This window comes from Drosophila mojavensis, unplaced genomic scaffold (genome assembly GCF_018153725.1).
Source record: "Drosophila mojavensis isolate 15081-1352.22 unplaced genomic scaffold, ASM1815372v1 contig_36, whole genome shotgun sequence".
NCBI classification, from domain to species: Eukaryota; Metazoa; Arthropoda; class Insecta; order Diptera; family Drosophilidae; genus Drosophila; species Drosophila mojavensis.
In genome coordinates, this window is record NW_025318858.1 from 2498311 (window position 1) to 2523340 (window position 25030).

The 25030-nt window shown below is 36.4% G+C and overlaps 5 protein-coding genes across 5 annotated transcripts; 2 read left to right on the forward strand and 3 right to left on the reverse strand.

The window, feature by feature from the left end:
* The first annotated feature begins 197 nt into the window (after positions 1-197).
* LOC6575791 (phosphatidylinositol 3-kinase regulatory subunit gamma) lies at positions 198-8540 on the forward strand. The gene is made up of 4 exons (XM_002001759.4): positions 198-658; positions 931-1118; positions 1194-1882; positions 6910-8540. Coding segments are annotated over exons 1-4 (1545 nt in total). The 5' UTR covers positions 198-657; the 3' UTR covers positions 7577-8540.
* A 3170-nt stretch (positions 8541-11710) lies between these two features.
* On the reverse strand, positions 11711-12734 carry LOC6575792 (eukaryotic translation initiation factor 4E-binding protein). Its single transcript, XM_002001760.4, has 2 exons — positions 12416-12734; positions 11711-12216 (listed from the first exon to the last, which is right to left on the reverse strand). The coding sequence occupies exons 1-2, from the start codon at positions 12567-12569 to the stop codon at positions 12008-12010; spliced, it is 363 nt and encodes a 120-aa protein (XP_002001796.1). The 5' UTR covers positions 12570-12734; the 3' UTR covers positions 11711-12007.
* Positions 12735-14566: 1832 nt separating this feature from the next.
* LOC6575793 (eukaryotic translation initiation factor 4E-binding protein) lies at positions 14567-15561 on the reverse strand. Its single transcript, XM_002001761.4, has 2 exons — positions 15225-15561; positions 14567-15024 (listed from the first exon to the last, which is right to left on the reverse strand). The coding sequence occupies exons 1-2, from the start codon at positions 15376-15378 to the stop codon at positions 14816-14818; spliced, it is 363 nt and encodes a 120-aa protein (XP_002001797.1). The 5' UTR covers positions 15379-15561; the 3' UTR covers positions 14567-14815.
* Positions 15562-19952: 4391 nt separating this feature from the next.
* LOC6575794 (ATP-dependent DNA helicase PIF1) lies at positions 19953-22854 on the forward strand. Its single transcript, XM_002001762.4, has 2 exons — positions 19953-21013; positions 21152-22854. The coding sequence occupies exons 1-2, from the start codon at positions 20060-20062 to the stop codon at positions 22175-22177; spliced, it is 1980 nt and encodes a 659-aa protein (XP_002001798.1). The 5' UTR covers positions 19953-20059; the 3' UTR covers positions 22178-22854.
* Positions 22855-23724: 870 nt separating this feature from the next.
* Positions 23725-24848, reverse strand: LOC6575795 (NADH dehydrogenase [ubiquinone] 1 beta subcomplex subunit 10). The gene is made up of 4 exons (XM_002001763.4): positions 24743-24848; positions 24554-24652; positions 24104-24379; positions 23725-24026 (listed from the first exon to the last, which is right to left on the reverse strand). The coding sequence occupies exons 2-4, from the start codon at positions 24633-24635 to the stop codon at positions 23896-23898; spliced, it is 489 nt and encodes a 162-aa protein (XP_002001799.1). The 5' UTR covers positions 24636-24652; positions 24743-24848; the 3' UTR covers positions 23725-23895.
* Between the last annotated feature and the right edge of the window lie 182 nt (positions 24849-25030).

Consider the following 25030-nt stretch of genomic DNA (forward strand, 5'->3'; position numbering starts at 1 on the left):
TCGTACAACCAAATGCAACAATTTTTAACGGACTAAAAATATAATTTTTATTTTAAGTACAAGTAGCGATGACCGTTACAAACTCAAAATATACCCACAAAATATACTAAATTGGAAATGCGGTCAGCAATCCGCATAGCTCGCGGTATTATTTAGTGCGTTTCTCAAAAAGGTGTTGAAAAGCGTATAATGCCCGCAACATGCTATTCAGTGCCAGTGCCAAGCAGTGTTGAGGACGATTTCTTCCACAAAAAAAAGAAATGGTGTGCTTGCTGATTGTGATTTCAATATAATAAATAATAAGAAAATACAAGTAATACAACAATACAAATTAAAACGATTTGATTACAACGAATAAGAAGAAAAGTGAAGGCCTTTTTTAACTACCGATTCCTGCACGCTGTTAATTGTTTTAACTATAGTTTATATGTATATATTGTGTGCATGTGTGAATTCGATTGTGAGCGTGTGTGTGTAGAAGTGTGTGTTTGCCTGCGAGTTTCTCAGTTGATTCGCGAAATTGAGAATAGAAAGATGGTGCTCGCTAAATTGTAAGCGTGAAATAAGTAATATATATAAATATATAAAAAAAAAAAATACACTGTTTTGGGCAACAAAAAATCTTCAATTAATTGTGGGCAACAACGCAAATTCAAAAGTGAGTATAGAAGAAAAACAACAACATAATAAAAAGGGCTGATGCCTAACGTATTCGCTTTTCAAATGCGTTTCGGGGGCGCTTGGCAACAAGCAAAAGCCGCTACACGCACACATACATCCATACGCAAGCATGTAATACTTGTCCGTGTGTGTGTAAAAGTGTAAAAATATGCATGTGTGCGTGTGTGTTGGTTTTAAGCAAACTAAAATATGATTTCGCCCTACCCCAATTTTGAATGTGTTTTCGCTTTTATTTTATAATTTTTTTAGTGCATCCCTCGCCGCTGCATTATTCAACGATGAGGCCACAGGCGCCGGCGTCTATGGCAAGAGATTCAAAAAAGGATGAACTGCGCTCGGCTCCCTGGTATTGGGGCAGCATATCGCGCGAGCAGGCAAAAAACAAATTATTTGGCCAACCGGATGGAAGTTTTCTAGTGCGCGATGCGCAAGCAAAGGTAGCTTATAAATACAAATGTGCACGTTACTATATTAAAAAAATATTAATAAAAATATAATTAATGAAATTGCAGAAGGGCGAATATACGCTGACTTTGATGAAGGATGGCAACGAGAAGCTTATTAAAATTTGCCAAATCAATGACAATTATGGTTTTGTTGAGAAATTTCAATTCAGCTCTGTAGTTGAAATGATCAATCATTATATGACCAATTCACTGAAAATGTACAACAAAACGTTGGATATAACGCTCAGTAATCCAATCGTTTGTCCCTTCTATGAAGATTCACAGCCTCAAGGCGATTTACGCTTATTATGCGATGCATTTGTACGCTGCTCTCAATTGCTGTTGCAACAGGAGCAGGCGCTCGATCAAAAGAAGAAATCATTTAATGCCATACGCGAAGAGTTAGCCGAGAAGAAGCTGCATCAGAGCGTTTTTGGCAATGCGGAAAATATGTTTCGCAGTCAAATCGCATCGATAGAATCGTTTATGAATAAACCACCTGTAAATGCAACGGGCATTGGAACAGGCGCCGGTGGAGCAGGCGGCGCGCAATGTTCGCGGCAAGAGGTGGAACAGCATATGCGTGAAAATTTGCTAAGGATGAACACACACCTGAAGGTGATGCATGCAAAAATGGAACGTCTCAATCAGGAAATTAAGATGCGCAAAGAGGAGGAACAGTTGCTCGAACGTCAAATAAATGCCAGCAAGCCGGAGCTACAGGAATTGCAATTATGCAAGGACAAACACATTGAGTAAGTGCACATAGCTGACGTCATATACGTACAGATATATACATATAATATAATAATACCAACATCAGACAAATATTCATATACATATGTATATCTATATCATACTACTGCGTCAGCGAAATAGACAAAATAAAAAAGAAATAACTGCAGCTGAACGAGCCAAGAGGTTTAGTCAGTCGCTCAACCACTCGTTCATTACATGCTCAACAGCTATATATATATATACATATATATATATATATGCATATATACTGTATAAATATATATATTTCCATATTATATTTGTCCAATGCATTTTATGCCAGACAAGGAATTTTAATGCCTCTGGGTTCTGGCTCATTTTTCACGCGGCTCGCTTGTTGGCCATTTTACTGTCTTCTTCTTCTTCAGCTGTTCTGTTTGGAGCTGCATTTGACTTTGAGTTTTGCCGTTTCCTTTGCCTTTGCCTTTGCCTTGCCTTGCCCTGCCCTGCCCTGCCCTGCCGTTTTTGACCGATAATAATAGAAAATTTAACTCGGCGCTCGTCTGGTTTCGGCTTGCAAATTCGCCACGCTGACTGGGCTACGTGCAACCCGTATGCAATATATAATACGCTATATAGTATACATCGAGCATTTGTTATCGCCCCCAACCACTCCGTCCTGTTGCCCTGCCCCCTTTGGCTGGCAACTGCAAGATATGTTCGTCCATAAAGCCAATGACAATGCTCGATAAGCTGCTTGCCCAAGCAATTGAGGCAGGTAACAAGACAATGAATGCATTGTCTAAATACGATATATATGATAAACGATAGATATGCGATATTCAAAATAGAAGTGTACAATGGTAGAACTCTGATTTATATTTATCCTAAGCTAGGGCAGGATTTACTTTTTGAAACAAGGAATTCTTTTATCGTTAACACTCTTGAATATATCAGAAAAAAACTATTCTCTAAATTCGTTATGTGACAAATTGGATTCTATAGACGAATTCGATATACGAGTATGAATATGTGAAAGTGAAAGCTTCATTGAATAGCTTTTAGGCAGACTTCTCTGCTTTAGCTATGTACTCATCTTGAGAGGATTACCATTGGAATCAATTTTTGAATATTCCATAGAATATCTATCCACAAAGTGTTGGGAATGCTGCTTAAGTTATATATCTATCTATATATACATATCATACTATCATATATTACCATTTTTGCACATATTTTATACCATTTTATCAGAACATTTATTATATGGAATCATAGAAAATAGTGTTGGAATATGTTTGCTGTACTTCAATATCCCGAAACAAATATTAAAATAGAAAACATTTTCTATTTTTATCGTAAACATTCTTGATAGCAAGATTTAAGCATTTAACGCATAGTTTGTATATCTATATGAACAGGTAAATATTGGGACAATTATATAAATGTATATATAGTGCTCGTATTTGACAGACTTTCTGGAGCTAAGCGTATTTCTATCCACGGATGTATCTAAATATATATAATAAATACATGTATATGTTTTCTATATATATTCAATTCATATCAAATAATTCAAAGCTTTCCGTTGAAAGTATTACAAAATTTCTAAGAAAAAATGTTTATATTGTACGCCAAGTGAATTAATCAGAGACAAAAATATTTTATATCGTTCATGCAGTAATCTATAATAAGGCTATCTATATATATCAAGCACATCTGAATGTCTGCCTTAAAGCTCAGCTCTAGCTTAATCATAAGCTTTACGTTAAACTTATGTCAGTCGTTGTGCTAATCAAACTTCAGATTCGTCATCGATGGTAGTAATGATAATGCTTATTATGACGTTGATGATAATGATGATAACGGTAATTAGTGAAACCTTGAACCATATTAGAACTTTGACTCAACTCCACATATATATATATATTTTAGCAACAGTTTGTCTACGCTTTTATCAACGCGTAGATTAAATCTTTTTTTTTTTTTTTCTATTATTATTTTATTTCTTTTGTGTAGAACCAAAAATACCCACTAAGCTTACGTTTTATCAGTCTTACGACACATCTGTTCCTTATCTGCTTCGGAATTATATATTTACTGCTAAATGAAAAGAAAATCTTGCCGGGGGGTTTATAGATATATACAAGCATATATACAAATACAACCAGAAGAGTCAGCTTAGTCAACTGATCCCTAGATATTAATAGAATTCCTATATTTTTATGTGAAAGCCGTATTTAGGTACATATTCCCAATCAGAAAAGAGAAACGACGTTAGCTAGTATTTAGACTATTCGATTGGCAAATTCCATCTAGGTATAGCTTATAGAAACATTAAATTAGGAATTAGTTACGTTCATGCTTTAAATGAAATCCATTAAATCGTATTATATTCTACAAGAACTTTTGAAATACTGCACAATAGTAACGCCATGTATGTGTCTATATATGCATATCGAATAGACCTTATGAGATGGGATTGTTCTATCAATAATAATATGATCAGTTGACCTTTATAACTTACACAAACTTCTAGAGGTTGGCAATACGAAATATCTCTTCACATATCAGAGAAAAAAAAGTTAAAATTTCGACAAAAGCTAGATATATTATAACTTTTATGCCTCGTTATAAAAGATTGTAAATCTTTTATTTTTTTTTTATGGTCTCCCCATAAATACTTATATATAGATTTATCTTTATATATAGATGTCTATCGTAAAGCCTCAAATAAACTTTACTTATTACCAAAGATAATAGATTTCTTTTTTTCTCTGTTCATACATTATCTCTTATATGTGAAACTGAGCATTATTTCCAGTACTACCTAAACATCTGTCTCTTATCTTATATAGACGAGTCTTACAAGCTTTTCTTGAATGTATTTTTGTAGTCTAGTAACTAGGGCTCATATATCGCACTACTTATCTGAAGGAACAAAGCGCTTAGCAACTAAATATATGATTTCTCACCCTCTCTCTCTCTCTCTCTCCCTGAAGGCTTTTGTCATTGCTAATTGTTGCGGAAAGGCGGCTATAGTTCGTCTATAATTCGACTCTATATACATATATATGCCCCTCTAGTTGTCTGTCTCTATTGGCTTGTTGCGCATTGTAGCAGATAAGGCACTATAACGTTATCTTCGGCTGACCAGCATTTTTTGTTTGCCAAATACTTAAAATGTTGTTGTTCTTTTTCGCTTTTTCCCCTAGCTTATATATGTACACACATATATATGTATGTACATATATAATATATATTCGCAAACCTTTACTTTGTTGAATGTCTCTATTTTGGTTTAGATTAGAAAGAAGCGAAATCTCTGAACTGGCATACATGCGAGTAAGCATGTAGTTTGCCTTGTTCTCTATACACTATGGTATACCGAAAGTATTGTTCTACGAGGGGTATGTGTCCCACTCTCTCTCTCTCTCTCTTTGTGTCTCTGTCTCTCTGGAATTCGAAATTCTTCATTTCATTCGCGTCACAATTCCCTGTATAGAGGCGTAGGTCATACGTTGAGATGACAAACAGCAATTCGCTATCATCACATCACGCACTAAGACCAGATAAGAGACATTTGGGAAGGTCGTCGAACAGTTTGGGTGATCCTTTTAAAATAAAATTGTTCTGACATGTTTGTTCACTTTTAAAAATTCATTTAAATTTTATTTATAAAGTATTCTAAATTTGTGAACAAGCTTTTATTTTTAGTTTTTTGTTCTTTAAGCAATAAAGCAACAAAATATGAAAACGCATATTCACTACAATTTTATTCGTCAAGTTCACTAGCACCGAAATATGAAAACCACATGCAAAGACATAATGGCTGTTGCTATAGAAGAATTATCAGAAATTAGCCATATTTCCGCTAGAAAAGTTAATAATCTTACCTATACTATGTATATATATTTATTTGTAGGAAATGTGATGAGAGTACGAATGTTTCATAATCAAAAATCGTATAGAAATTATTGCAAACCCGGATATGAAATTTAAGATAACAGCTGAAATAGGAATAGATATATGTATATATATAATTCTATCATATGCTTATACTATCTGTATGTAGTATATAGTATGCTGAAGTTGAATTTTCACATTAATATTGAAAAAAGAAATAAAAATAAAAATCTATTAGCTATCAATTAGCTAAATATTTCCATTTCGCACCCCTTCCTTAAGTGAATACTTAAACTAACAGTCCTTCGCAGTACTTAAATTTTCCTGTATAAACTATCATTAATTAAGGAAAGCTGCTTATTTATTTTAATTGTGGGAATGAGCAATTTTATAAGGAGTATTGTTGCATAACACTGCAATGGTGACGGTTTCGCAATCGATTAGCTGATTGATCAGGTGATTTACTTTCCACACTAAGAAAGTTGAATATGTGAACATTTTAATTTCAGCTTGTCTTTTTTTTTTTGCAATTCCATGAGAAGTCGTTTTAATATATATTTTCTTAGTTAACTAAGAAGTGCGTAGTATAAGATTTACATTATAATTAAGAATCTCGGAAATTTTAGGATATTTACATGAAATTAGAAGAAATACCTTTCCGTATGCTTAATTAAAATATTTGTAACTAGTTTAGAGGTAATACCTATTACTTATTTATATTGATTGTATGTATATGGTCTGCATATGCACAAGGTATTTCATAATAAGACTAAATCTAAACGACGCACTTAATTTGTATTACTAATCATTAAGTCAATCGCGCACAACTTTCGCCAGTTATAGGTGTATATATATATATATATATACATCATATATAAATATATATATCATGTATATGAACATGTAGACGATAAGACCAATGTCCATTAGGCAATTTGAGCTGGCTTTGTCTTATGTTTAATACAATTTAATTGTATGTATTATGGGTAGAGACCGATGACATCATACGAGCAGTTTCTGATAAGAATCAATATAAATATCTATTATATTTGTATGTACAAAACTCAAATATAATATTCTTTGATTTATATCGAAGTAGACTGTTGGTCTCGTTGGTTAATTCGTTGCTAAAGATGATGTCGTTGTTTCAATATTACAGGCGCCTGAAAGGTTTTGGTCTAACCGACGACGATTTGAATGTTATATTGGAGAAGGGCTTCGACGAGCTGCAGCAGAACTATGAGAAGGCCTCGAATCAGCCGCATCGCAACGAGGCACTGTGGCTGATCAAGGAAGCCAAGCGACAGGATGCCGAGGAGATGCTCAGTGGAGCGCCCACGGGCACATTCCTGATACGAGCTCGAGACGCGGGCCACTATGCGCTATCCATAGTCTGCAAATCGGTTATACATCACTGTATTATCTATGAGACGGAGAGCGGGCTGGGCTTTGCGGCGCCGTACAACATCTATCCCACGCTAAAGAAGCTGGTCGACCACTATGCCACCAACTCGCTGGAGGAGCACAATGACAAGCTGACCACTGTGTTGCGCATACCCGTGCGATATTGGTTGCAGAACAAGCAGCAGCTAATGGAGCAGCTGCAGGAGGAGCTGGAGTTGGAGCAGGAGCAGGAGCGCTTGGCCCAAGAGGCGGCTCTGATGCCACCGCCGCTGCCACCACAAGCGACGGCAAGCAGCGCACCAATACCCACAACCAGATCCAGGGAACATCGTGGCCATGATTCAATTGATGCAGCATTTAGTATTGAGACGGAAACACCGCCAGCTTCCATATCGCCATCAAATTTTAGTACATCGCAATAGGCAAACACGCACACAATCTCTCTCACACACATACCCTCACATACATGTCCGCACACACACACACATACGAGTACCCAATCTCCTACTCACAGACATACACAATGGCCAATGGCTAGGTAACTCTCATAGATATCCAGACCTGCAGCAACGCCCCTTCCCCCCAAATATGTATATCTCTCTTAACTATTATAATATTTAAAGAAAAAGTGTCGTTCACACTGTAAAGCGAAAAAACAAGTAATTTGGTGATTCATGTTGATGTTCAAATATCTCTGTATATATATATACATATATACTATATGCTATATATACGTATGTATATGTATATGTAACTATGTACGTATTTCTGTCATTGTTTTTGCATTTTGCTTGATTACAAGTGATAAAAGAAAAAGAAGTTAAAAAGGTCAAGCCAATTGCTATGTGAGTTTTGTTGGTACGTAAGCCACAATCTATATACATATATATAAAACTTAAATTAAGAAGCTATAATTATATACATATGCATATTTATCAATATATATATATATATATTGGTTTTTAGCTCGCACGCTGCGCGTTATCGAGTCATAAAAGCCAATTTGAACAGTTAAAAAATCATCTTAAAATACAAGTTCTTTGTAAATAAAAACACATATATACGATATGTATGTATATATATAGCTTCACTTTGAAAATTGTTTGAATTGTTTTGTGCTGCATTTTGATAATACAGCTGGCAAAACGAAAACAATTCGACCACCAAATTATTTGTTGTTAAAAAGAGTCTTAAATGATTTTGAATTAGTTATTAAGTACAATTTACGAAATATGTACGTTTATGCGCGATCAGTGATCAGCGGTCAAGCTGTAGTTCTATAACAATTTTTGTTTGTTTCTATTTTTTTACAATATTAAGCTTAGTGTTTCTAAATACCTTAAAAGCAACAACAATTACACACACACACACACACACACACACACAGCAACAGCAACAAAAGTGCAATTGGCAAAACGAAACAAAACAAGAAAGAAAAAAAAAGAAAAAGCAAAAATGAAACTTTTTACATTTGTTAAAAATTTATGCTCTATAAAAAAAGACAAAAAAAAAAGCAAAAAAAAATTATATATATATATACATACTTATATATATATACATATATGGAATCTGCTGCAATATGCAATAAACAAAAGAAGCTTCAGTTCAGTTAAGTTGATAAATTAAACCAATAATATATGCCCACCTGCTAAGAGGTTTTTTATATGTTCTTCTACGAAAAGGCCTAACAAAAAACTAACATTTAATATTTGATAAGTTTTGTGCAATTTGTGTTTATTGAAAGAGCAACAAGAAAATAATAATATTAACAATTATGGAACAATGTATAAAGAGTATGCAAAGGGCAAACAGAATTCGCTAAAAAAATTTCCCTTTTTATGCACCAACACACAAACAACAACAGCAACACTCAATGTTTTTTTTTTTTTATAATTTCTGTAATGTTAATGTAAATCTTAATTTAATATATATATATAAATATTTAACTTGTAATATCTATAATTTCACGTGTTTATACTTTATATATATCAACTAATTAGTTATATATATAAACATATTTTTTATTTTCTATTTGCTATGAGATTTCGTTGGATCTCGTACGTTTTGTAGTATTTTATAAGTTTTAAACATTTAGTGTGTAAAAAAGAAAAAAAAATATGCGAAGAAACAACTAAAGTTGCAGATTTTTTGAGTTTTGTTAATGAATTTTTTTCAGCCATACTTCAATGAATGAGAAACAAAACAAAATTAAATATATGTATGACGATCGATATATGATAACAAATTACAAATTTGTTATATTTTTTATATGAAATATATATATATAATATATATATATAGTTAGATATGTGTGTATATGCTATATGTTGTAGTTCTTAAGCGCTAACCTGCCACAAATTGGTTCAAAAAACAAAGTGTTTTTTTGTAGTAGATTTTAAAGAATTGAAAGAAAAACTGAGAAAAATTAAAAATATTTGTATCTATTTGTATTTTGTGTCTAAAAAGCAAACAGCAAGAAAAACAATGTTCGTAAATAACAAAAAGTGAAAATAAAATGAAACAAGTAAAAGAAAAACAATATATATATAGATGTATATGCATATACATATATATATATTGACGATGATGTTGAAGAAAACAAAAAGAAGAGTTGATTTTACTTTTGGTTGGGTTTCTGCTTTCAATGGAAGCGTTCGCCCCGAAAGCTTTTCTGCTGAGCTGGTTGAAACGCGACCCGAACTCAGGGAATACAGTGGAAATCACGCGGCTCACTCCACACAGCGAATGGCAAACGGTTTGGTTTGGCAGCAAACGGGCGCACGAGATCAGCTCATGATACGACGTGGTCCAACATCAAAAATATAATAATTTTTATAAATCCAAAGGAATGTCCGTGATAAAACAATTCGGACGGCGTCAATTTCTCTGCCTGCTGGAACCGTGGACTTGCGTAAGTTTATTTTTATACAGAAAAGTGAAAAGGAATATGAGCTATTGTGCAATAAAGTTGTAATTTATCGTATGATTTGATTACAATTTATATGGTTGCACATTTCATTAGCTGAAAGCCGTAAATTTTGGTGAATGTACGCAAATTTGTAATCAATTTAAGCGGTGTTTAGTTTTTAGTACATTTACGTACTAAATTTCCCTGGTATGAGTGGACATTAAATATACAAGTATCATATTTGCTTTTGAGGATATTTGCACAAAAATTGCCTAGCTCGATTCTTCATTCGCGTAGCTAATTAACATTCAATTTATTTTAAGAAGCAATTTAGCTCAAGAACTTAACGACTTTTAGTCTTTAATGAAATAACATTAAGAGTCCTTGACAAGCTATAAATCCCTAGTCTACAGTAAATTTAGTTCGTACCTTTTATTGCCAATTGATCATGCTTCTAGTGCCTATTTGTATCAACCAATTAACCACAAAATTCCTTAACTACAATTGTCATAAATTCCACTAATCCCACTAAATTCGCGCTGATGAAAAGTCAACAGTAATTAAATTTCCCCAATAAAACTCTGATATGAAAATGTAGAACATAAAATTTTAATTCGAATAGCTTTATGATTTATGCATGTATACTAGTACACTAGCACTCGTATATACACTTAATTTATTTTTACGCAACATGTACATACATATATTTATTTATGTATACATGTATGTATGTATATGATATGAACATGTGCATATCTATAATTTTATACGCGGTAGTTGAGCTTTGAAAGTCTGATTGGCACGAAAACTAGTACTTTCAAATAGGAAAAAGTAATGTAAGCGCGTGTTAAATAAACTATTTTTATAAATATCTTATGACTAACAAACAAGAATTACAATGTCCAACATGTAAAATAAAAATATCGCGCTTAAAAGTATGCCACGAGTTAAATCCCGCCAATAGCCAGGGCTGCACAGTCAAAGCAAGCAAGCAGCAAAAACAAATACAGCATGCCAAACGTTTGCAGCAAACATAGAGTACACACATGCACGCATGTATGTGTGTACATATGCTTGTGGTTATTTATGAGCTTATACATGTGCATGTGCTCATTGTTAAGCAAATAGTTGATATCACTCTGTTTGAATAAAATTGTATGCGCAATACACGAGGCGTTGGTTTGTTGTTGTTTAAATCCCAAGCGCCTCGCCGCCAACAACAAAATGCGTGCTGCGGCGAATGCTGAGGGGGCGAATTGCGCTAACTGCGCAGTTGTTTAAAAATCTATTTTTTGCCGGGCTGCTGGTAGCTTAAGCGTGTGTGTGTGTGTGTTTATATATTTAAGTATGTATGTGTATATGTATGCTTATGTGTGCCTAAGTCTGTTGGCATAGACACAATGTGGGTTATGAGCCTCTGACACGCGCATAGTTTGAGAGGGGCAGCTAAACTTGTTGTTCGTGTTTCTTGTTATTGTTTTTGTTTACAGTTTAAATAATAGGCGGCGCCTCCGCCAACATGTGCCGGCCGGCATTTGGTATTTCCAGCAGTTCAACAAACCCCAAATAATAGATTCACAAAAAATACCTCAAGGTGAATCGCAAGAATTCGCAACAAACATTTCTTATCATTGACGGAGTCGATTAATTGAAAATCCTTTCAAGGTTCAACAACTGATAAAATAATCAAAATCAATCGTTACTATATTATTTAATGTTTATTGCATTTGATTCTTAACAACTAGAACTATAAATATTTAGTCAATGTGACTTAAAAAATAACAACAAACAACTATGTATGTATGTATATCTAGACAAACAGCTGAGTGGAAACTAAATATCAGTATTAATTAGTTGGTAAAGGTAGGGACTAAAGGTTGTTAACTAATAATGAGTTTTGGCAGTTGTTACTTGGAATAGGGTTAGTAGGGTTAGTAGACTCCATTTACAAGTCCAGTTGGAACTGTTCTTGTTCCTCAATTTTCAGCGATTGAGTTTTCTTGACCAGGTCGGTGGGCACGGGCACACACTTGCGGAAGGGAGTTCGAGGAGTGCCGCGCATCAGGCAGCTGGGGATGTTGCTGGGCGGAGTTTGACTCAGAGGAGAGCTACGCAGATTCTTCATGAAAGTACGTTCATAGATCAGCTTAGTGCCTGCAAGAAAAAAAGACCAGAGTGAACTATTAGGCGACATTAAAATGAGACTTGCATCAGACTCGTCCAGTACAGGTGATAAGGCTCATAGAAATTCTCATGAGTCACGGACGTGTGCGAGTGATCAGACTGAGGGTGATACTCTCTTATCACAATTCTTCAGCTGATTCAAAAAAACTGAAATATTTCATCAACTTACCGCCAGGTGTAGTGGAGTAGAGGGTGCCACCGGGCGTAGATGAATAGACCTCTGGCATCTGGATGGGGTCTGATATGACGATCTTCTTGGTCTTTGTCATCGCCATGGGCTCCGCATGAGATATGGCTTGACGAGCAGTAGGTGATGCAGACATTTTTATCTTATTGTTTTTTAAACTTTTAGTTTGTAGTAATAACGGTTGTAAATCGTAATCGAACGATTTTTGTTTGTTTACAAGAAATTGCGTTGCAGCTTTCTAGCTGTTGCTATCCCTTTCTCCTACGTTCCTAGTTCGCTTTGCGAGTCCAATTGACAGCAGACTTTGATGTGGGGTGCTATTTATACTGTGCGCTCTTCGCCTTTCAATCGTATCGCACGTAAACAAAGCAGAGAAACAGCGGCAAACACACGTTCCATTGAACGTCATTGCGCGAGCGCTCACCGCTCTCTCTTGCTACTCTTTCTACTCTCGCACGCTTACGCTCTCTCATTCTGGCTGTCCCGCTCTGCTTGCTCTTTCTGTTATGCTGTGTTCTACTTGCTCAAGCGTGCTAGCGCGTGTTGAATGAATTTAGTTGGAAATATTTTGTTGTTGTTGCTTGTTTTGTACAACGAAAGTGCTTAGTTTTGTGGTCTGTTTTTCAAAGGACGTTTGAAAACATATCTTGGTTAGGTGCTTAGGCTTCTCGCGAACAATCTTTATCTATGCGATACTTTGTTTACACATTCTTTGCTGTTTACTGTTATGTTAGCCATTAGCCGGTGTTGTTGGTCTTTTGTTTACAATTTCTTGCATAATAATTTAAATGCTGTTCTTTTATTGGGATTTAATTAGGCTGTTTAGCAAAGTGAATGAGGTTTGCTTAATTGTTTTACAGACAAACAAATTGCGAAAGCTGAAGTTATTAATTATTTTTATGCGATTATTAGAGTAGGATGAGAAATTTCAGAATATCCAAAATGCATATGCAGTATATCTTTTTGCAAACGAAATTTTTGATTGAATTCGTTAAAAAAAAGTTTTTAAAATATTTTTTGCTGTCTACAAAGATATACAATTATGTAAAGTTATATCCTGTAATTATTTTTATACACCTGTATGTATTTATTATATATCATAGACCTCTTAAGCATATTTTATAGTACAGATACTTCCTCGAAAGTTCGCGAAGACAGATATGTTATGTATGTATATAGTATGTACGCATATCTAATTAGGTGCAAAATATTTTATAGATCCTATAATTGAATTAACAAAATGTTTAAGCAACTTTATACACATCAAAGATAATATACATGTATGTATACATATACATACATACATAGGTGCACTATAAACTATATACACATGTATGTATGTATGTACACTGATTGCCATGATATATCTTCTACATATATGTATAGCATCTTCAAATTGAGCTTTTGATCTATATATCATATATTGATGTAATTGCAGGTCTGTATTTCTAGCCTCGCCACGTTTTATCACATTTCAGATATTCGGAAGAAATTACATTAAAAACATATCTTATCTAGCATATAAATTTAGATTCTTAATACATATCAGATAAATTTAAGTTTCTAATAGATAGCAGATAAGAGATGTGGCGTGTGGCATATGGCGAGCACTACACGCCTGTCTACATGAATGTGCGACTGATCTATGATGCTGATTTTGAATTCTCATATCTTTCAGAGTTTTATATTATTTTCACTACAAAATAGTACTAAATAAACTGAATTGATTTCAGTCAGATATACATATTTCTACTCTGGAAGATATAAAGATTATATATAGATCGTCATTTGACATTTCCTCTAAACATGTTGTCATCGTCTGTTTTTATGCATTTTGGTCACATGTGACTGGATCCGAGAAACTGGCTATAAACTGCGCAGTAGTTTCTCTACATCTTATGCCGGCCGGTAATATCGAAAGAAAGTTCAACAAACCCCCAATAAAATGTGATATATATATTCAATAATATATATATGAATATATGTACATATGTGCACAAAGCGCTGGTATATTAGCATCAAGGTGAAATAAGAAGTACTCAAGTGGCTTATAGATAACTTGATTAGTCAGCTTATGAGCCAAGTGCCTCAAGGTTTCACCAACTGATAAAAGAAATATAAATCATTCTTTGATTTCAATAATTTAAAATGTTTATTTTTATATTGCTTAGTGACTACAGTTATTAAATATATTACGTAAACAAATTCAATCAATATGACTGAGAATTAAACGAAGAACTTAGATATACGTGATGAGAGCTAACACTATAGCAGATCATTGATCTAGTGAGGTAATACGAGCTAGGTGAATGTGGCTAACTGATAGAAACATGAATTTTGGCAGTTGCTGCTTGGAATCAGGTGGCTCCATATGGAGACGGTTTACAGCTCCAGTTGGAACTGTTCTTGTTCCTCAATTTTCAGCGATTGAGTTTTCTTGACCAGGTCGGTGGGCACGGGCACACACTTGCGGAAGGGAGTGCGAGGAGTGCCGCGCATCAGGCAGCTGGGGATGTTGCTGGGCGGAGTTTGACTCAGAGGAGAGCCACGCAGATTCTTCATGAAAGCACGTTCATAGATCAGCTTAGTGCCTGCAATAAACAAAGTACAAAGTGAGCCATTATGCGACATTCAAACGAGACTTGCATCAGACAGGCGATAAGACAGCAGCACGAGCTCACAGAAGTTCCCATGAGTCACGGACATGTGCGAGTGATCGGACAGAGGGTGATACTCTCTTATCACAATTCTTCAGCTGATTCAAAAAAACCGAAATATTTCATCAACTTACCGCCAGGTGTAGTGGAGTAGAGGGTGCCACCGGGCGTAGATGAGTAGACCTCTGGCATCTGGATGGGATCTGATATGATGACCTTCTTGGTCTTTGTCATGGCCATGGGCAGCGCATGAGAAATGGCTTGACGAGCAGTAGGTGATGCAGACATGTTTTTATTGTTTAAAAACTTTCCGTTATTTTATTACAGTTGCACTTGTAAATCGTAATCGAACGACTTTTGTTTGTTTACACGAAATTGCGTTGTAGCTTTACAGCTGTTGCTAGCTTCGTCTTTCACTCTATGTTCTCCGTACTACGTCTTTGGTTCGCTTCGCGAGTCCAATTGACACCAAACAGCAATGGGCGCTGTATTTATACTGCTTGCGCTTCCTCTTTCCACACAGCTAGCGCGCAAACAAAACAAACTCACACACTCGCACACGATTACACATATACACAGTGCACGTTGTGCGCTCTCTCTCTGCTTCTGCTCTCTTCTCGCACTCTCACTACGGGAACGGGATAGCCGTCTGCTGATATTTGCTTCTGCTTCTGTTTCTGCTTTTGTTGTTTTTTGCCCGTTTTGTTTTCTACAAAATTTCTGCGTAGTACAGGTCGCATGTGGTTGTTGTTATTCTTTTGCATATACCGTTCAGTTGTTATTGTTTTTTTTTGTTTAATTCTATATCTTGCCAATTCAGACCAGACTGTTCGATTCGGTTAAGCAGCCTTGATCGAACGGAGGTGTGCTGACCGGTTCTAATCTGTTTATCATTGCTGTTTGTTTATGAGTATTTATTGGTCAAGAGTTATGTATGACTGTAGAAATGTGGAGATACATAAGAAAAAACTCGTCTTTGAAATAGCCAATATCGATATCGTCGCCATGACTCACGTTAAAAAAGAGCATGAAAATGCATACGTAACTACTTTGCATAAAGACACGTTGCCGGTATAATTGGCTGACGTATTAAAGGTAATATAACAATTAAATTCGGAGGCACGAGCCGGCGAAAAACAACATAACAACAACAACAACAGTTTGCGGGGGCGCCATTGACGACATTTTTAGACAGAAGCATGTAAATATTGTGCCAATGAATTCGACGTAGTTTGCCATTTTGGCCATTAGCCATAGGTAGGGAGAGATCATGTAATGGCGCCACGTGTAGGACCTCGGCTATAATGTGGGCCACATTCGCCTCCCACGATCATGCACAAGGTTAATGCTTAATCCACGTGCTCTTATTTATGTTCTCATCGGACATATCTGTGGCAAAGCACGCACTCACTTTCCCAGCTGACCTCGTTCTAAACATAGCTGAGGAAAATTTTGAATATTTTTTTTCCCCCGCCCCACAGTTTTCTGCACCTGTGCAATTAACCTCATTCGTTGCTCTTTACGGGGCAGTTCTATCCAACCATATCTATGCCTGAAAGTTGACCCCCAAAAAATTCAGGCGATAAACGCATTACATAGAATGAGAACGACAAAACTTGCCGTGTCATCCCGCACGTAGACCCCAGCATAACTGACAAAAAACCGCCTTACGTGCGGGTGTGGGCCTACAACAGATTATAGTGGCCTCTCTTTCTCTCCAATGTCAGAATATCGCATACTCTCCCTTTTACTTATTGCGAGCATAAGTCGTTCTCTCTTGCGCCTTATCAACCCTTGTGGCTCAACGAGTTTTTCGAGTTTCTCAGTTTGTTTGTACCTGCGCAGTAGCTAAGGAAAATTGCGTCGTGCGTCGCGCCCACAGGTAGGATGTGTTTAGGCTAATCCCTCGTAGCCACGCCATAGACATACGAAATGTGTTTATTTTGTTGTCGCCAAAATTCGGTATGGCTGATGAAATTGCGCGATGTCATTTCAGCAGCTCTCTTAAGTACAATCTAGACAAACACACGAATATATACATATATATTAGTATATATTCGTACATATATATTTATACATGTGTATGTGTACAGAATTAGCATCTTAATTTAGCTATTTCTATTCAATGATAGTTTCTCATGAATGAAGCGCGAGCGAGCTCTCGCCTTAGCCTAGGGTCGAGTGCGTTTGAGAGGCATCTGAGCAGCAACAAGTGTCGGGTATGATAGAATTTTGTGTACCCTATATTAAGTAGCTTTTGGCGTTATTAATGATTTACTCAATAATACCCAACATTACCCAATAATAACAATTATTATTTATGATATGGGCTTTTCTTTAACGTTATTTTTGTAGACATTTTCTTTTTGCCTTAATTTCTTATTTATTTTCTGATTCCAGTTACTCTATCATTCAGACTGCACTTCAACTTATCAATTTAGATGAAATTTAACATTTATGTTTGTGTGTCTGGTCTATTCATTCCAGTCACATTTGTCATAATGGTATTTTTTCAGCCGAAACTCTGATAAGAATTGTAAACAACAAATATGAATATGAATCTATATTAGACTATTGTCAGATAATATTTATAAAGTAAATGACTTTTTCATATTTTTCGCTAACAATTTTAAAATACTTTGGGATTGATAATCATAATAAATTATTATTATTTTTTGTTTTTGCATATTTCAAAATATTTTATGTTACGAAAAAATTATTTAGAAAAATAAGAATAAGCGAACAAGTAAATTGAAAATATGGATTAGCTCATATAAATGGCTTTAACTATGCTTCAAATATAGGGTATACGAAAATGCTGTTTCTCTGCTCTCTACCAACGTCGATGACCCAGAAAAATAAATGTGCTTAAATACATACATATTTATATATACAGACATATATGCATATTCATGCGATATAAATATACAAACGTCTAGAAACCAGAAAAAACATCTGCATTTGCTTATATTTTGAATGTGTATTTAATTTTGAAAACAACAAACCGAATCAGTTGACTTTGTTTATGCGAAGTAAGAAAAACAAAGGTAGAAATAAAACCAAATAGGAAAAATATCGTAAACAAGAGTCCCGAAAAATATACACAATGCAATAGGCCTATAAATCAGTTCTGGTTATCAGCGGAGCTTTCGAATTTCGGCGCCAAGTGAAACGATCTAATCGAGGCTTAACGCCGCATTCAGACTGCATGGCACGTATTTTTTTTTTTCTCTCCTTTTCAAATTGCGCCAATTTAATTGAAAATAATCTGCGCAATGACGAGCTCATAATTTCAGATGCAGTTCAATAGCCCAAAGTTGAGATAACTCAAAACTGATGTACATATTTTTCTAAAGAATTGTTATAAAATAATTTGAAGTGCATCGAAATAACAAGTTCAAACTTTGCATATATGTATGTATAATCTTTATATTTCAATCTGAGGGGAGGAAGAGGAGGAGAAATAATTCTTGATTAACCACGCCCCAAGTGAGTGTAGTTTTAATATTTTCATTAATCTTAAATATTAATCTTTATGTATATTCATCTCAAATTCAATTCACATCCAGCTTGACGTAAGACAGACAAACCTTGCACAGCTGCCCAGTAAACCCGTTGGTATCGTATATAAACGAATATAAAAAATTAAATAAAACTATATTCTTTATTTTTCTATCTCGCTTTCATCTTTGCATAGATCAATAATGCATTCGAAAATTTGTAAAAACAAAAGCAAAAGTAAAATGCTAAAGAAACTATGGAAATTTTCGCATCTCGATGTTGAAACCTTCGAAACGATCAATGAACTTTTTCTCTTTTTCTCTTTTCTTGTTTTTTCTTTTTCTCTTATACTTTTAAAAAATTTTTTTTTTTTTTTTTCTTTTCAGGCGAGTTTCATGAACTTATTGGATGAACTGTTTTATTGCCTTCCTAGAATCGATGACGATGTCTGACAAAAAAAGTAAATAAATAATAGTAATTCTTTTTCTTTATTGTTTAAGCTTCCTTTACGTTCTTTTCAATATTCACTTAGAGCTAAACTTAATGAAAGTTTAATGAAAAGAATTATAATTGTTGCTCCATTTCCTGTTTAAACTAAAGTGATTAAAGTACGGATGCATGAAATGTTGAAAATTTTTGGTTTTGTTGGACTGTATGTATTCAAACATATGGTAAAAAATGTATTTTCCTACATCTGATGCGATGCTGTTATTCACACAAGCAATACGCCCTATTGACTCATTTGCATTCTACTTACTTGTATTGCATATTTGTGACACTAGACCTATACCTTAATTAATCAGCTAGCAGATCTTACATTAATCACATTACCATTTGTATTTCAATTGTGCAAAAAGTAATCGCCGCTCAGACCCCTTATCGCATATTGTTTGCGCGAGTCTAAGCCAGGCAGCAGTACTTCAACGCTTTACATAAGATGCTTAACTGAATGTTAACTGTTCCTAAATGATAAATGCATTATTTTTAATTACGTCGTAGTATTAAGAAATATTTGTGTTTGACATGAATTCGATTTTCTCTTTCGATCGGCTCATTTGTAAGAAGATAAGATATAGAGATGAAATATGTACATATGTGTAACAAAATATTCTTTGTTACGAATGAAGAGGAAAGAGAAACAAGTTCAAAAAATTGTGGTGAATAACGTGCTTCATTACCAACTGATATATAATGCATTAAATACATAAGTTGCATTTAAAATTCTGAAATACTTTTTATGCCTAATAAAATTAATTTAAAATAAGCAAAGCGGGCTGCTGCTAGCGCCATCTAGTGCTATAAACGAACAATGTAGCGATTCTATCGATAACACAGCGTGGCATAGCATACACATCGATCGCATAATCGGTAGTTAATTTTTTTTGGCGGGAGGTGTGCACACTCTTTTGCTTTGCGCTGGGATTTGTAAAAATTTCGTTTAAATAAAATATTTTAAAAGAAATAAGTAATGGATCTGAACGATGCCGTGTTAACATGCGCGGTGAACATACACTGGACGAATGCGGTGGGCATAACGGGCCGTAAGCTGGCCTACCGCACAGCGACGTTGCGTCTGGTGCGCAACGATTTGCGCGAAATGTTTGTTGAAGTGACGCCCGAGAAGCTGAAGCCGCTCAAGTTTAAGCTAAAGGACATAATGGTGCACAAGAAATTCATGGCCGAGGGCAAGGCGACGTTCAACTTCAAGGCGGAGAAGTGTGCTATTTATCTGTCGAATGCGCCTCCCGGCACCTTGATGCTCTTCCTGCGCACGATTTTCATCAAAATGAACGGCGAGACGACGCCACAGGACGACGCAGCCATGCAAAAGAAGCTGCGCGAGCATATGCTGAGCTCACGGCCCAGCACCTTTGAGGAGATCTCCCCAGTGACCACCGCCGAAATGGTTTTGGCGCGCAAAAAGGCGGGGCTTATAACGCGTGGCAGCACGACGACGCCCTCGCCCCAGGCCACCAAGAAGCGACGCTACGACGAGCTGAAGGAGGACAAGAGTGGTGTGCCAGCTGCCAAAAAACTGTATCAGCCCTCACCTCTGGCCAACAACACGGAGTCGGAGGATTCGCTACGTCTCAGCGCCGAGCAAATGGAAGTGCTGCGCGCTTGCACCTCGGGCAAGAACGTTTTCTTCACCGGCTCAGCGGGCACGGGAAAAAGTTTTCTGCTACGCAAGATCATCTCGGCGCTGCCGCCAGATGGCACCGTGGCCACTGCATCAACAGGCGTGGCCGCTTGCCTCATAGGTGGTACCACGCTGCACGCCTTTGCTGGCATAGCTGGCGGCGATGGCACCTTGCAACGCTGCATTGAGTTGGCGTCTCGTCCTGCAGCAGCGCAAACCTGGCGCAAATGCAAGCGACTGATCATAGACGAGATCTCCATGGTGGATGGACAGTATTTCGAGGTGAGTTATGCTAAATATATGTAACTAATTATACTTTATGCATGCAGAACACATTCTTTGCAATTCCATTTTCCATTGATTTCTGACAAACATAATTTTGCATTAGATTTGATATATTTGAATCCTTAATTCTTGCAGAAAATCGAGGCTGTTGCTCGTCATGTGCGCCGCAACGAGCGACCCTTTGGTGGCATTCAGCTCATACTTTGTGGAGATTTCTTGCAGCTGCCACCTGTAATCAAAGGGGAGACAGGTGTGCAACGCTTCTGCTTCCAGTCGAGCGCCTGGGAGAGTTGCATTCAATGCGTCTACGAGCTGAAGCAAGTGCATCGCCAATCGGATCCGGAGTTTGTGCAAATACTCAATCATCTGCGCATTGGACATGTGAATGAGAGCATCTCGGCGAGATTGGTGTCCACGTCCAAGCAGAAGATCGAAGGCAATGGGATTTTGGCCACACAGCTCTGCTCACACACGAACGATGCGAACTCCATAAATGAATCGAAGCTGGAGAACTTGAGCGGGGAAAAAGTGCTCTTCCGTGCAGAGGATTCGGATGCATATATGAGCAAGCAACTGGATCAGCAGGTGCAGGCGCCGGCTCAGCTCTATCTGAAAGTCAACGCTCAGGTCATGCTGCTCAAGAATATCAACATAGCCAATGGTTTGGTCAACGGTGCACGCGGCGTCGTTGTGCGCATTGAGAAGGGTTTGCCCGTGGTGCGCTTTAAGAACAATCAGGAGTACATATGCCGGCAGGAGAAGTGGATCATTAAGACAGCGACAGGTGGACTGGTGACACGTCGCCAAATACCGCTGAAGCTCGCTTGGGCCTTCTCCATACACAAAAGTCAAGGATTGACGCTTGATTGTGTGGAGATGTCACTGTCCAAGGTCTTCGAAGCTGGCCAGGCTTATGTAGCACTATCCAGAGCTAAATCGTTGCAGTCTGTGCGAATTCTGGACTTTGATGCCAAGCAGGTGTGGGCCAATCCGCAGGTGTTGCAATTCTACAAGAACTTCCGCAGGCGCCTGATCGACACCAATATGATACCGCTTGGACCCAGGAACAAGGATAAAAAACCTGGCGAAAGGGAAGCAAACAGCGCTTTGGCCAAGCTCAAAAAGAGCTTAATGAACAAGCCACTCGTCTCAATTAGCTAATTTAAGTTAGGAATTAATCTAGTTAAAACTATTTCATTGAGCGCAAGGGTTTCGATTTTGAGGGAGCTAAAGGCTAAGGGCTTCCTTAAGATCCGAATCCTTGCTATATGTTTAACTTATTTATGAGGTTGGTCTGAAAATGATGCGACCTTAACATAAATAGCAAGATTGATAGTTAATTAATCATTTCTTATGGAAAGAGCCAGCATTGTTTCAGCCTACTCTCGTATGATACTGCCACAGCTCTTAAGACTTAAACAAACCTTGACTATATTTTGTTTTAAGACAACCCAATCCTTACTTTAGCTATATTCCTTTCATAACGCTGTACTTAATCTTAACATATCCAAGAACGTTTATTGAACATTTTGGAATGTTTAAGATTGAATAATATTGAGACTGTAATCAAGAAGCAGTAAATTTGCTATCTAGAATTAATGCTAACCAGATAACGAAAGTTCTAGATGTCTAAAAAATTGTGCATGTTTAATTTAAGTTGTCCTGACTAGCAAATATCTTTTACTATATCTATACAACAATATATATCTATATAGAACAATACGAATATATTTCGAATCTAAGCTCTATAAACGGCGATCGCATAACTTAACTATATAAACGAAGATTTCAAGAACAAAGCAAGAAGTGTATGGAAATATATTATTAATTTCGTTCTATGCCACGATGAATTTTCTAAATTCCGTCCTTAAATTTCCACCCGTTCGTGTGAGGGACCAAAATGTCCTTTTATGAAGGTCAACAGAAATTGATATATATTCTATACATATTCTTGTAAAATAGTTGTAAAATTGTAATTTATTTAAAATATAAATTATATAAAACAGAAACAAATAAACTTTGATGGCAATAAACAACAAATTTTTATAAAACTTAAAAATTGGTTTAATTTCTTCAGGAGAAAAAACCTCTCATATGGTATGCAAATGTGTCATAATAACTGCTGTTAAAGTTACAAGAAAAAAATATTTTTCTCAAATTTTGCTTCGGCCGCTGCAAGATTTTTATAAAAATTTCAGCTGAAGTACCAGGCGAACAGAAATCGCAGAAGGCAACTGCAAAATTTGCTATGGCAATTTTTTGTTGCATACTTTTAGTTGCCGGCGAAATTGCGAGCGCGTAAAATTCCATTGCGTGCAACTAGGCATAAATAAATTCGAATGTGGAAAATTTCCATTGCATACTTTTAGCTGCTTCGATATTAGACAGTAGTGAATATTGTGTGCAAATTTAAAAGATTACTGCTTTTTACTCTCTGGGTATATATCTGAACTATCTGCATATATTTTTTTATTAAATTATTTCTCATGAGTGATCAAAGAGGCTGTTCTGAGCAGTTTCGACTAATTACAAAAATATTCGCGAACTAGAACTAATGCAACTATTTTGGCAGATTTTTGTTTGAAAGACTTATGTATGGCTCGATAAAAGCTTTGTGGACTACATAGTTTGTATTATAGACGTGTTAGCTAGATATCCATGCCTCTGCGAGCATATTTAAGGGTTGGCTTTGTAAAATACATTCCAGCTTGCTTTTATATACACCAATTCTATTTTCATGTGGCATTCCAGAAGTGCACCATTTACGACATATATATATTAGCCTCAATTTTTCTACATTTTTCAGGTGTGTATATTTGATGTAAATCCACGAACATTTGCTTGGTGTGTTGGAAAATTGTTGCACGAAATATTTCTATTTAGTGGGCAGGTATTTGCTCGTCATCCTTCATGCCGCTGCCAACGGGTCCGTGGCGACGCTCCCAGATCAAACGATGCTTCTGCTTCATTAAAGCGGTCTTGGCATTGGCATAGCCGCCCAAATCGCCATCTGCAAGGATATAGACAAAATGTGAGCAAAGATTAAAGATTCACTCTTTAGCTCTCTCAATGTGATATGATTCCTACACTTGATAAACCAATTCTCGGCAGCTTGCTGGTACTGATCCATCAGCGGCTTGCACTTGACCATGTGATCGGGTGCCTCGTACAAGGTGCAATCCTCGAAGCGTTGCCGCAGGATATTCAAAATCTCATTGTCCACCATGCGATCGCGCCGGAATTGCTGATCCGCCTCGAAGCGACAGACGGCATCGTCTGTGTAGCACTCATCGATGGTAGGCACGCGGCGAAAGCGCTGATGATACCAGTTCGATTTCTGTTGGTTCGGCTCCACAATTGTCTCTTCGCATGTAAACAAAAACAAAGCCGACATTAAATTTGAGGTTATGTCATTATGTAATTTCATAAATTGCATATTAAAAAGTATTCAATTGTCAATTGCTTGTATTTTCTATTGCCTGCTTTCTGCACTCACTGCAAATGCAATTTGCATAATAATTTTGTATTTTTATTTACCGCGAAACCAGGTAATTGGTCCATCGATAGCATTTTGCACGGATTGTACAAAGCTGGCCATTGGGCTGCGTGGCTCCGGCATTTTGTTGCGTCTTCTAACTGCAAGTGTCGGAAAACACAATTAGTACTGCTTTTGTATTTTATTTCTCAGTAATTTATGCTTTTTCATGCATTTTCTTCGAGATTTACCCAAATTTCAATCAGCAGCTAAAAACAAGAAACAGCTGTTCGCAGCGCAGAGAGTTGAGCACTAGTGTGCGAAGAGTGTAACACTATATGTTTTTCACTAGCTGGCAGCACCAATTTTGCGCGCAACCAACTTTAAGTGGCTCAATTTTGCGTCCGATAGTCATGTTCGATTTCTGTCGATTTGTAGTTGTCGATGAATCGCAAGTTGCCCTGTTGCTATTTGTATAGACACATGTTGCTGCGAGATGACAGCATGTGCAGCATGGTGCAACATTCTAGATTGCATAG

Bases quoted from the DNA above. Each gene is read 5' to 3' on its own strand.
- LOC6575791 (XM_002001759.4), top strand. The intron at 1,119-1,193 runs GTAGCTTATAAA...ATGAAATTGCAG, and splicing joins TGCGCGATGCGCAAGCAAAG to AAGGGCGAATATACGCTGAC. The intron at 1,883-6,909 runs GTAAGTGCACAT...TCAATATTACAG, and splicing joins TGCAAGGACAAACACATTGA to GCGCCTGAAAGGTTTTGGTC.
- LOC6575792 (XM_002001760.4), bottom strand. From the start codon at position 12,569: ATGTCTGCATCACCTACTGCTCGTCAAGCCATATCTCATGCGGAGCCC. The intron at 12,217-12,415 runs GTAAGTTGATGA...TTTTTCTTGCAG, and splicing joins CTACTCCACTACACCTGGCG to GCACTAAGCTGATCTATGAA.
- LOC6575793 (XM_002001761.4), bottom strand. From the start codon at position 15,378: ATGTCTGCATCACCTACTGCTCGTCAAGCCATTTCTCATGCGCTGCCC. The intron at 15,025-15,224 runs GTAAGTTGATGA...TGTTTATTGCAG, and splicing joins CTACTCCACTACACCTGGCG to GCACTAAGCTGATCTATGAA.
- LOC6575794 (XM_002001762.4), top strand. From the start codon at position 20,060: ATGGATCTGAACGATGCCGTGTTAACATGCGCGGTGAACATACACTGG. The intron at 21,014-21,151 runs GTGAGTTATGCT...TAATTCTTGCAG, and splicing joins TGGATGGACAGTATTTCGAG to AAAATCGAGGCTGTTGCTCG.
- LOC6575795 (XM_002001763.4), bottom strand. From the start codon at position 24,635: ATGCCGGAGCCACGCAGCCCAATGGCCAGCTTTGTACAATCCGTGCAA. The intron at 24,380-24,553 runs GTAAATAAAAAT...TTACATGCGAAG, and splicing joins ACCAATTACCTGGTTTCGCG to AGACAATTGTGGAGCCGAAC. The intron at 24,027-24,103 runs GTAGGAATCATA...ATATCCTTGCAG, and splicing joins CGAGAATTGGTTTATCAAGT to ATGGCGATTTGGGCGGCTAT.